The following is a 12,758-nucleotide window of genomic DNA, read 5'->3' on the forward strand; positions in this document are numbered from 1 at the left end:
CTTAAATTCCCTTTGATAGCCTGTGAGTCAAACAAAAAAACCACTTAAAAAAGGCTGTGGTTGATTGTGGCATGGATGGCCATACCCATTCACAATCATAAAGTGTAATGTGTTGCCTTCTTTTGCACCCGTAAAGCCGATCGTGCATTTAGAAGCACCCTTTTCCCGCCTGTGCTTGAATGCAAAGAAGAAAAATGCAAAATGATATATGAGAAAAACTGTTGTGTCCGTCACATCATGTGCATCCAATCCAATCGGTATTCAAAGAGAGCGAAAACGCACCACTTATCATTGCTTTTAGAGGACTGTAATAAGCTGCAATAGGTAGTCTGTAACGAGAAGTTGCTTGTTTACACATTTACTCAACATCGGACAATAATGATGAACATCAGAGGAATCGGTGAGCATCACGGACAGACAAACCGCTCTGTGCAGGTTCAGGTGCAGCCCGCCTGTCACACAGTAACACGCATCTCCACACCGCATCTCCGAGAGCAGCTTTCTCCTTTCTAAAGGACCGTTTATCTGTAAGTGACACGCTCATGTTTTGTATTTTTCGTTTTCAGTGGCAGAGTACTACAACTGTTTTATGCAGAAGATGTACCAAAATGAAGGGGTTTTATCCAAAACGCATTATAGTTTACATGTTAAGGGAAATGTCACATCAACATTCTGTAAGTAAGAAAAATTAGACAACATTAGAGGGTTTTTATTTCTGTGCATGCTTTTTTTTTCATCAGTGTCATCTTTATTTTTGAATCTACATATATTATTTATATGACTGGGTGTTAAATATGCAGCTAATTCTTATAACTTGACTTAAGCAATATGGATTAGAAAAAATATATATATATCTTTAAAAAGGTCATGATACTTTTGTGCAGAGATGCAACGCCTACAGTATTTCAAAAGCAACTGTTCTGAAGTGCTGAAAGAAGCCTATAACTGCAAAACTGCATGCACCATCAGTTACACTTGATGTTGCGGTAACTGCTGTGAGATAAGCTTGCTATAGGGGTTTCCATATGCTGCTCAGTAGCTTATGGCTGCTATAGATGCTCGACCAAGATATTCTTGTTCTGCTCAACAGTGTTGCTTTTTCTTTATGATTTATGGAAACTGAGTCAATAAATTATATTACCTGCATGAGACTTTCAAGTGTATGTTATTGAAAAAAAATATTAAAAAGTATTTTGTATTTATACAGAATTACACAATACACATACATCGTTATTTATATCAGCATTTTACCATATAAAGAATGAAGACATTAGACAAGACAAACAAGACAGGACCAAACAAACCGGGGTAATAGGACAAACTGTACATTGTGTTTTCTTTTAGGTTTGTTTACGCAAAAAAAATAGTAAATAAATGACTAAATAAAAAAGTAAAAGTAAAATAAAAAATAAATAAAAGTGGAAGAGAATAAAAGAGAATAATGATACTTATAAATATTATACTGATGTGAATTACACATTGGGAGCCATTTATGGAAAGAAAGAGGAATCAGCGGGGGGCCAGGTGTTTTCATAGGATGTGATGTTGTTTTTCAGCGATGCTGTGATTTTTTCTAGATTTGAGTGGTCTGTGAGTAGACTGAGCCAGTGGGATATGGATACCTTAGTTCTGTCTTTCCAGTTCAATAATATGACCTTTTTGGCAATGGTTAATGCTAATAATATGAATGGTTTGAGATGTTTGGGAGTATGTAAAGTAGAGACGTCACAGAGTAATGCAATGATGGGGCATATGGGGGATGCTGAGGCATGCAGTGGGGTGTGGATAGATGGTGAGAGGCTGTGGTTAAAATTTGCCTTCCACCAAGCGGATAGAGTTAAGAGTTTTTATGGATTTGCCTATAAATGGGAGATTTTGGATGTCCAATTCTTGAGTGAAGCTGTTTTCAGTTTCTAGCCAGAGTGGAGTGGTGTTATTTGTCTAGTGTCGAATGTACAGTAATTGGTGTGAGAGGAAATAGTGGAAGAAATGTGGGGCCCCAAGTCCTCCATATTGTTTAGGTTTTTGGATGGTGGATAGTTTAATTCATGTTTTTTGTCTTTTCCAATAAAAGGAGAGGAAAACCAGCCTGAGGGTGGGGTGACAGGGGTCATGGCAAAGAGATAATTAATTTTGGGGAGGATATTAATTTTGAAGGTGGAAATTCAGCCAATTTAGGATAATGGTAAATTATTCCATCTTTCCAGATTATCTTTTATTTCTTGTAGTAGGGGGGTATAGTTGAGTTTAAGTTGAGGATGGGGTTGGAGTTCTGCTGTGAAAATAATACTAATAGGGGAATGATCAGAGATGATAATGCTATGGATGGCTGGGTCAGTTACTTTTAGAGTTGTAGTGTGGCTTGTGGTGCTCAAAGTGCCAAAAGTACATTTGAAAAACTCAATAGCGAAGTCTCTTTACAGAAATCATGATCCGGTTACTCAGTAAATAGTTGCTTTGAGCAACACAAGCCGAGTAGCCAGTTACATTCAAAAAAGGCAGATATCTCTACAGCCGATATCTCCAAAACTCAGCAACTCAAACCAAAACAATCTAGATGGATAAGTAGCACTACAGGTTAGAGGAAAAATATGTATTTTTGATTTTTGGGTGAACTTTCCCTTTAAACATTCACAGCTTGTTGAAAGATTTAAAACAAAAAATCCTACACCGATTTACACTATTGATCTTAATGCTGGGGTTTGGGGATAACCCTAAACATTCGAGGATAAACCTGCGGTGTTTAGTAGGCCCTGGGCTAAGTGTAGGGATATCCCACCCTTGACATTTTAGGTGTGAAATTCCTGTTAGTGTGTCTTATGAAAACACATCACTGGCTTTAGATAATTATGTACTGATGCCACTCATGTCAAACAGAGGAGGGGAGAGCTCCACATGAGGTAGTCCCTGGACCTATAAGAAATTAACCCTGAGGTGGTCTCATTTCTTGAGCTGCCACAGGCAATGACTGTCAAATGCCACCTACCAGGAGAGAGAAATCAAATCTGTGTTTTGGCAGTCTGTTGACAGTGGCAGGCTGCGCTGAGCCTGAGGTGGGACCCCCCCACAGATGATGGGGCCCTCTGAGCTTGTTTTGCTAATATATGCCATTCCACTATAGCAGGGCCTTATCTAGGCACACAGCACCACTATAAATAGGCCACATTGCAAACCTAAAATATTTGTCAATGCATTATCACATGTTTTGACAAATGGAACAAACCAAAACAACATTTCATCCAAGTCCTGTGGGTAATTTACACTGCCTCGAGGTCAAAGACTATATGGATTGACAGAAAATGGAAACAAAATATAGCCTTTTTTGGTGAGATTATAATAAACTCCCCTATACAAGGCAGCTGCTGAGGGAAGGTTTAGGCCACATGAGGACATGCTGTAGCAAATTCATTGCTGTAACACATGCATTTCTGTTGTCTCTTTGATAGTCCAATTTCAAGGAGGAATGGTTATCTTTTCCTAGTTATTAACTTCAGAATCTCACATTACTCATAACAAAGTGGGTGCCAGGTTAAAAGGAACTGGCAAGACCCCCACCAGAACCCGTCCACTGATGTTGAACCACAGACATCAGAGCTGACTGATTACATCCTGTACTGCAGGTGACAAATGCACATCCAAGGCAGAGAGCCTGTGAGCTTGTGAAGCAAATCTGCAGGTGATAATTCTGATGGCAATACAGATGGAAACATTTTAATTATTCTGATGGCATACGATTGTGTTTGTAGAAAAATTAATCAGTCCTAATTAGTGTGTCCCAGTGACTGCGAGGCTCTTTCCCAATTCCATACTACATACTAAGCAGGTTTTGAGTGTTTAGTGTAGTTATGCTGGAAAAGTGACAAAATTTTAAGTATATTAAAAACAGATTAGTAAGCATATGAAAAAACCTTGTCCCCTCAACTTTATTTAGAGACACAAGTCATTAACAATAACAGAGACCAGGGGAATGTCTTTACATGAAAATATTAAAAAAGAACACATATCAATTGTTTTAATAGCCTTTTTATTGTTTGAAGATTGTGTCAATGTACTGTTTGATTTCACCAATGAGTAACAAAATTAAGAGTTTTGAATTTGCTTATTTAGATTTGTGGATATGGTATTTTGCCAATATATTTGTGCAGAGTTTGACACTAGAAGGCTGTTTTCACATTCAGCTGCTGAAGGAGGAAAAGTCTAAGTTTAAGACATGGACGTACGACATACTAGTAAAACAAAACTTGATTTTTGAGTTTGCTGTTGACGTACACTGTTGTCCCACAATGCAATGCACAAAGTACATGAAGGAGCTACTTAAAGCTGCAAAATATTAAATCAAATTGATGGTTGTTTGTTGTTGTTTTTCTTTGTTAAGTTTAATTGGCAGCGGCACTTCAAAGTCACGGTGCACAATTACAATTTGTTTGTAGTATGGGACACAGTATATGGTATGTATCACTTTGAGCCCATTTACTACCACTAGGAGTCACCACAATCGGAAATTTTCAAATGCTCTGCATAGGGGATTTAAATAATTTTTAAAAGTAAGCTGGTTCTCATCTTTTCTGCACACCTGCATCAGTGATTTGACACTGATACCAGTGTGTATGTGTAGTCATGAGAGTTTCATGGGCTTTTCAAGTTGCACGCTATTAGAGAACTTTCATGAAAGTCAGCAATGTGGTTTAGTGACTCAATTCAGCTAATTCTGATACATCTAGAAAATGTCTAGCTATAACAGTTTATTTAGGTCGCCTTGGTTTAAAAAGTTCAGCGCTTGTGGTAGGAAACCTAATTGAGAGGTTGTTGAAAATGGACGGTAATTCATCTCTGCTGAACATGATTGATCGCAGGGCAACAGGCACCAATTTCTCTTGAAAAGTCTTTCCTTGTGATGGATGTGCAGGAAGTAGTATTCACAATGTGCAACAATTGAAGCTTTTATAGGTCCAAAGGCTCACATCCATTTTGAAATTCTTGGACCAACCCATGCGTTTGCAGTTTTATGGACAATGCAGATCAATTGGCGGATGAATACATACACCCTAAAATGTCTTTGAACTATGAATTTGGACAGTACTTGAGAACTGAACTCAACACTTAATGACCCACTCTTTCAGCAGTCAAAATTGGTTTGTTCTCCTTCCTCCTTTCAGTCTTTCCAATAAGGAAGAACAAGTCTGCACTGGTGATGGACAGGACACAAGACATTATGGCTTTGATCTGCTTGCTGTTCCTCAAACTGCCAATGGTTAGTCTTGGTAAAATACGATATTAATAATTTTTTCTTGGATGACTTTTAAAGTAACCCAGCTCCAGAACTTTTTATCTTCAGAAATGTCTTCAAAGAAGAAGAATAAAATGTTGGCTGTGAAAGTGAAGGAAAGTCTTTCTAATGTATTTTTTTGTAAATGTTCTTACAGTTTGAGATGGCCAGTGGGAAAGTCTTAGAGGAGACTTATCTGAAGTGGGTCCAGTATAAAGAAGACTGTATCAAAATGATAGAAAATGAGCCACTCCTTCAAGGTATGGAGAAACTTCATTCATATTTGAATCATCATGCAGAAGGGCATATGGCAAGAGAAAGGAGAGGAAAGAGAACAAGGAAAATATCAAATTATGCTATTTAAATTTGCACCAAAAATGATCATCTATGGCTTTTTTGTTGAGGAACAGATATCTTCAGGGTTTTTTTGTTTGCCTTTCTAGCAGGCTTGTTTTGTAACAGGACATTTGACAGATACGCCTGCTGGCCAGATACTCCTGCCGGCACTGTGGTCAACATTTCATGCCCTTTTTACCTGCCCTGGTATGACAAAGGTAAATCACACTTTTAGTGAGTCTAACTTTGACAGAACAGCAAACTGAAATATAAATGTCAGTTTCCATTTGAGTATGTTTTTGATGTGTGGCAATGTTGGTTTGGCAGTCTCCGTCAATCTGTACACAGAAAAATATCTCAATGAATACGGGTGAAGTGGAAATACTGTAGATATTCAAGTTCGCCAAAACTTTACATTTATATCCCCACTACTGACACTAGGAATAAGAGTGAAGCATACAGTGTGTAGGGGTCGCTTTAACGAATAGTTGGACATGAAATATGCTTATTCACTTTCTTGCCAAGAGTTAGTTGAGAAGCTTGATACCATTTTCACGTCTATCCATTCAATAAGAAGCTACAGCCACGGGACAGTTAGCTTAGCTTAGCACAAAGACTAAAAATGGGGGGAGCTGCTAGCCTGACTCTGTCTGAAGGTAACAAATCCACCTACCAGCACCTCTAAAGCTTACTAATTTACAGCAAGTTGTGGTCTTACGGAGGGTTATGTAGCCTACTGCTACTCTAAATTAAACCGGATACTGGCTCCTACTTAGTATCCAAAGGTAACAAAGAAAAGGCTCACTAACACTTTATATCTTGCTTGTTTAATCCGTACAAAAAATGAAGAGTAAAAACGGCATGTTAGCTTGCTGGTTCCCCCCATTTACAGTCTGTGTGCTAAGCTAAGCTAACCAGCTACCGGCTCTAGCTTCATATTCACCATACAAACATGAGAGTGGTATCAATCTTCTCAACTTTCAGCAAGAAATCTAATTTATATGTTTACCTAAAATATCAAACTATTCCTTTAAAGCACAGTAGAATACATTTTTTTAATATTACAAACATTTATTTATTCATTTATGAAACCTGATTGGATTATTTTGTGCGTGTGTGTGTATGTGGTCATTGTGCCTTAGTATGTATGTACTGTATCTTTGTGTGTCTTTTCCCTTTATGCTGGAATGATAACCTGTCCAGGTTATTTACTTATCTGAAGGACTGAGTATTTCTCCTCCAGTGTCCCAGGGTGTTGTGCGTCGGTGGTGTGGCTCTGACGGCCTCTGGGAGAGAGAGGACAGTGGGCAGGTGTGGAGAGACATGACCCAGTGTGAGGAGGAAAAAGAGGTCACATCTCAGGAGGTACGTCTCCAGCTCGGGGGTTAATTTGTTGCAGCCGGGAGTGCTTCTTGTTGCTCAATCATTTGTATTACTTGCATTCTCTAGTGAGGAAGGGTTTCTTTTGTTTAGTGTTCACTGCACTGCTAAAACTGGGGTTGTTTCTTGTCAGGTTGCTTGTCATGTAAACATCTAATGGAAAAGAACAAACTCTGAAGTAACTGATATGTACTCACATGAGTTTGAATGCCAATTAGCAGCATTTGTCAACTGTGAAAGGGGTGCAAAAATACTTTGATATGCAAGTTTTGAAAGATACATGAGACAACTATCAGAGCTCAGAGAACAGGGCAAACCTTTTATTCCCAAACAGATTTCTATGAAGAGTTCTATAAAGATACAAAAACAAATAATTCCTAAATACTAAATGAAAGTATACATAGGCTAAAATGTATACTAAATATATAATTTACAAGAGTCACATATCTATTAAAAGCTTGTCAGTGACAGTAAAACCAAAAGGCAATTTGAAAAAATAAGTGTTTAAAGCAGTTATAATCAATATTTTTAAAACAACAATGGATCACACAACTACATGTGCAGTATCTCACAGAAGTGAGTACACCCCTCACATTTTTTGTAAATATTTTATTATATCTTTTCATGTGACAACACTGAAGAAATGACACTTTGCTACAATGTAAAGTAGTGAGTGTACAGCTTGTATAGCTTGTAAATTTGCAGTCCCCTCAAAATAACTCAACACACAGCCATTAATGTCTAAACCACTGGCCACAAAAGTGAGTACACCCCTAAGTGGAAAATGTCCAAATTGGGCCTAAAGTGTCAATATTGTGTGTGGCTACCATAATTTTCCCAGCACTGCCTTTACCCTGTTATACAAGCTGTACACTCACTACTTTACATTGTAAAGAATTGTAAAAAATTGTACATTTCTTCAGTGTTGTCAAATGAAAAGATATAATAAATTTACAAAAATGTGAGGGGTGTACTCACTTCTGTGAGATACTGTATGTGAAAGATCTTATAGTGATGGACCCACAGACAATTATAACCTGATTCTGCAGTTCCTTCAGCTCTATGGAGCTTTTTAGCATCTTTCAGTTCATTGTTTTGGTTTTCTAGCCTGCAACATTACTGTTGTTAATCAGTGTCACCGCTCTCATCGGCATGCAGGCATAAAAGGTCAGTAATGTAGAATGCTGCAAGGTAGCGCCATGCCTTGAAAGCCCTAGACACCCATGGTCCACCAACACAGGTGTTGTCACTTGTGCTGCTTATTTAGTCTCCTTGTTTTGTTGTTTTGTTGCACCTGTTTAATAAGACCACATGTAACCAATGCAGGAAGGCCAAAATGGGGAAAATGTGCTCAAATTTTGAAGTTGTTGTGAGGACCCTGGAAGCTGTATTTTAACAAGCTGGAGGTTTTCAGTTAAATTCTGGGACAGTTTGGTGAATAAAGAGCTACTGTGAGAGTTGTCCACTGAAAAGAGAGAAATGATCTAATCTTGGCAATGCTCTTGAGATGACAAATATCTCATTATGTCATGTCACTAAAATGTTTCAAGAAAATCAAGACTCAGAGTCTAAAACTACACCAAGATTTCCAGCTTCCTGTGCACAGTGCAAGCCTATGTATTCCCTATACTGTATACCATCAAAATACCATCACTTTTGCTTTATCAACATTTGACATCAGAAAATTACATTCAAGGCTTCATGGCACCAATATTGTGTGCTAACAGAGGAGAGGTCTGATGGGTTTATGACTTTCAGCTCTCACCTCTGTCTCTTTCCTATGACAAATTTTCCAGACATCCAACAACACTATTTGAATTATCTTGATACTGTTAACCACAATCTGGTAATCCCAGAAACAATTGTTTGCAAATGTTACATTCCTGAGATCTTCATTGCTTTGGCTCTTGTTCTGTCTTCTGTGAAGACAGAACAATGCTTTTCATAATTTGACATTATATTGGTGCAGTAATTTATCAGGTCTAACTTCCAAAAAGTGACTGGTGTGGATTTGTCTTTACAGCTGTGGTTCAAACAACTGATGGTGAGCTTCAGGATGTTGTACACTGTCGGCTATTCCTTATCCCTCTTCACGCTCATAACAGCTCTTATCATTCTTCTGAGCTTTAGGTAAGCTGTCAAACAGATGTGCTGTTATTTTTTTTGTCGTATGTCAAACATACCTCATGAAACTGCTCAAAAGATGATAGTAAGGACCACTAAGAGTCTACTTGACTTTGTTCCTTCAGATCTCAATTTTGCAGTTGTATGGGACAAATTTTACTAATTTTAGTGTGCACAGTGACGAAACAGAAAAGTGAAGTGATTAAATGGTGATCAAACAATGGCGATAATATATCAGCAACAAAATGGGTGCAAATTATGTGCCTTTGCAGGTCAGATAAAAACAGCATTATAACATTATAAGAAAATAAGAAAGCAACAAAGACACTAGATAAAAATACATATTTAAACCCCTGATACACAAAATTCTAATCTTCGGTACTTTTATGTCCCCTGACAGGAAACTGCATTGCACCAGGAACTACATTCATGCTAACCTCTTCCTGTCCCTCATCCTGCGAGCTGTATCTGTCATTGTTAAGGACACCATGCTGGAACGCCACTGGGGACGAGAAATCATGAAACAGGCCGATGTGAGGGAGATGCTCAGTCACCAGGTAGGTCCTGAAATTTACTGATGATGGCTTGCTGTCGTGTAATTGTTGTAGATCACCACTAAAAAGTCTCAGTGTATATTACATAGACGAGGCTAACACAATTAGATTCTTTAATGAGGCATTTTTAAACATAAACCTTAAGTAATGTGTATTTTTTATGACCATTTCCTCTAGGCTGCTATTGGCTGCAGGGTAGCACAGGCGATGATGCAGTACTGTGTCCTAGCCAATCACTATTGGTTCTTTGGAGAGGCAATTTATTTGTACTCTGTGCTTATTGCCTCAGTGTTCATCGACAACAACAAATACTTACCTTACATCTGTCTTGGCTGGGGTAAGTTCCATCTCTTTGTGTCCAAAGAATATGCATCTAAGAAGTTTTTCCACTTTACACCAAAGTGTACCTCAAAACAGAGATACAGAACACCTCACATTCGAAAAGCAGGCACATTGTAACAGTAGAAACTTCTCGCTGTCACACCTCTGCCCCGCTCTAGCACACCAACTGTACATCAAATCAGGCTTATCTGACAGCAGAGCATGCCCTGCAACAGCAGTGTAGCTTTTATAGATGGATGCCATGGAAACATTTACACAGCACCCTCCTGTTATTTAGTTCTTAAGCTTGTCTTTGAAAGCACCCGCAGCACTGAATCTTGCAATCTTTACGGTCTTTGTCTTAGGAACTCCACTTCTATTTGTGACTCCCTGGGTAGTGATGAAGCTGTTGAAAGAAAACAAAGAGTAAGTGTGTGTGCATGTGTGTGTAGCGCCCTAATCACTTCATGTGTAGATTCCCGCCCCGAAAGATCCATATTAGACAGTGGAGAAATAGTAACATGTGTCTTTTTCTCTCAGGTGTTGGGCTGTCAATGAGAACATGAACTACTGGTGGATCATTCGTTTCCCAATTCTTTTTGCTTCACTAGTAAGGATGACTTATGCAAATAGTCTACTCAGTGTTAAGCTGCATACCTTGCATGTGTCATCATCTAACATTTTGTACTTCTCTGTATAATATGTGGCATAATATTTTTTTTTGCACAACAATTAACAATTTTGATACAACAATTAATATTTTGATTTTCTGATCAACAGATCAACTTTCTGATTTTCATGAAGATCCTGAAGGTCATTCTTTCCAAATTACGAGCCAGCAACCAGAGTGGATACCCTGATTACAAACTTCGGCAAGTTGTCTCAGCATATTTTCAGTGATGATAAATTAGATCTGTTTCGCTTTTCAAGCCAAGGCCATGCATCTGGCTGTCACAGAAAAGCAGTGATGGATTTTGGTAGGAGGAGGAACAAAGACCAAAAAATGAATGTTGACAAAAAACTATTTGTATGGTTTTGTGACAAATTGCTCTGCCGTTTGATTTGTCCTGTTAGGCTTGCCAAGGCAACCCTTACCCTCATCCCTCTGTTTGGGATTCATGAGATCATATTCATCTTTGCCACAGATGAACAAACAACAGGCATTCTGCGCTACATTAAAGTCTTCTTCACCCTTTTTCTCAATTCATTTCAGGTAGGTTCAATTGGACCAGAGAGACAGCTTGCTGTTGCTGATATGTGTGACATTTTAAAACAATGTAGCTGTCTAAACATTATCTAATGTGTCTGTATAGAAAATATAGTACATGTTGCTTAAAATAAACAGGACTTTTCTTAAAATGTGGCCTCTCTGCAGGGCTTTCTGGTGGCTGTGCTCTACTGCTATGCCAATAAAGAGGTGTGTTGTTTCATCTCATATTCTCATTTAATTTTTTTTACCCTACATAGGAGGTACTGATTAACCATGTGCACCAGTCACAGTATCTGAGAGAAACACACATGAAGCTACATGGATGTAAAAGTGTAAATTGTGGCTTAAATCATATTAAAACATTGCTAATAATACTGGTGATGGGTTGATCTATATTCATCTTCTGAAGAAACCCATATAGAGTTGTCAGGTGAGGACTTGCAGCTGGGCAGATCACTTGAGGATGTATTAGAATAAAAAGACAGAATGTAATGTTTAAGTCAACCATTTTTGTCCTTTTTTAGAGTGGCTAATTGATCTGATCAGTACATTAAATTTTCAAGCATCAGACTGGAAAATGTCACATAATCGGTAGACAAAACGGCACATTAACTGTGAAATGGCTCACAACTCTGGGTGCAGGTCAGGACAGAGCTGAAGAGGAAGTTACACAGCTGGAGGATAGAGGCTGAGAATGTATGCTGTGGACAGTGACTAGCCGTCTCTCGAGTAGACACTTTCTCCATTGCCACAGTGCCGGAGCGCAACAGATCCTCCGCTACGACGACGAGGGCAATTCCTGATGGTCCACCCACTCCCGAGAGTTCACTCAATTTTAGACGTCAAGTTCAGCCAACTTCCCCTCAGCCTGATGAGTCTTTGTTGCACTGTCCATCAGTGGTAAATGGAGACAACACCCTGCAGTGTGGGGATCAGGATGACACTGGACAATCGTCTGGGGCAATGCAAGTGTCCTTCCTCATTCATCTTCAAGACCCTGTGGAGTTACTCCCACATGTTGTAAATGTAGATTCAGACTAAAGACATTCTTGCATTCACTGTACATTTTAAGATTGTGTTTTTTTGTGAATATTCAAAATTGTAGTAATTGGTATTATGCAAGTTGTAAAACTGTGAATATCTGAATAAGTGATTGTGATCATGTAACACTTGGGACATCTTTACGTAAATAATACAAATGGAGTATAAAATTTAAAAGGATATTTGTTTATATTGATTCTTTCAGTGTGTGATGGAAGGAGATGCAGGATGGGTAATTCATTACCTAAGAAAGTAGTGTAGGGATGATTACTATTTCACTTCATATGAAAAATGGGTACAGTAGAATGAACAGTAGGATAGTAAACAAAACAGTATAGTCAACAGAAAGTCCCGAAAAAGGTTGTAAATTTCAAACTGTAAAGTTAATCTACACCAGAACTATATGCAGTTTCTTCTTTGCAACATATGTTGGGTAGTAATTTATAGCCTTTCTGCTCTCATATTCCAAATTGCCAAAGTTTTTCTTCGGTATTCCTTTTGCGTTATGAACGTCATTACCCAGAAG

The 12,758-nt window shown here is 38.4% G+C and overlaps 1 protein-coding gene across 3 annotated transcripts; it reads left to right on the plus strand.

The window, feature by feature from the left end:
* The first annotated feature begins 317 nt into the window (after nucleotides 1-317).
* LOC122867314 (glucagon receptor-like) lies at nucleotides 318-12,500 on the plus strand. Of its 3 annotated transcripts, none has more exons than XM_044177959.1 (14): nucleotides 318-527; nucleotides 5,157-5,251; nucleotides 5,424-5,526; nucleotides 5,710-5,820; nucleotides 6,846-6,967; nucleotides 9,006-9,112; nucleotides 9,507-9,663; nucleotides 9,838-9,997; nucleotides 10,347-10,407; nucleotides 10,522-10,591; nucleotides 10,762-10,853; nucleotides 11,056-11,194; nucleotides 11,357-11,398; nucleotides 11,834-12,500. In XM_044177959.1, exons 2-14 carry the CDS (start codon nucleotides 5,192-5,194, stop codon nucleotides 11,903-11,905), a joined length of 1,296 nt encoding a protein of 431 aa, XP_044033894.1. In that variant the 5' UTR covers nucleotides 318-527; nucleotides 5,157-5,191; the 3' UTR covers nucleotides 11,906-12,500. The 3 variants fall into 3 exon arrangements, with proteins under 3 accessions (XP_044033894.1, XP_044033895.1, XP_044033897.1); XM_044177960.1 differs by having other exon boundaries at nucleotides 5,713-5,820; XM_044177962.1 differs by lacking the exon at nucleotides 5,157-5,251.
* Nucleotides 12,501-12,758: the final 258 nt, after the last annotated feature.

The sequence above is a fragment of the Siniperca chuatsi genome, linkage group LG20 (genome assembly GCF_020085105.1).
Source record: "Siniperca chuatsi isolate FFG_IHB_CAS linkage group LG20, ASM2008510v1, whole genome shotgun sequence".
Lineage (NCBI taxonomy): Eukaryota > Metazoa > Chordata > Actinopteri > Centrarchiformes > Sinipercidae > Siniperca > Siniperca chuatsi.

Coding starts and splice junctions, on each gene's coding strand:
- LOC122867314 (XM_044177959.1), top strand. CDS start 5,192: ATGGACAGGACACAAGACATTATGGCTTTGATCTGCTTGCTGTTCCTC. Junction 9,113..9,506: donor ATCATTCTTCTGAGCTTTAG/GTAAGCTGTCAA, acceptor GTCCCCTGACAG/GAAACTGCATTGCACCAGGA. Junction 10,854..11,055: donor TACCCTGATTACAAACTTCG/GCAAGTTGTCTC, acceptor TTGTCCTGTTAG/GCTTGCCAAGGCAACCCTTA.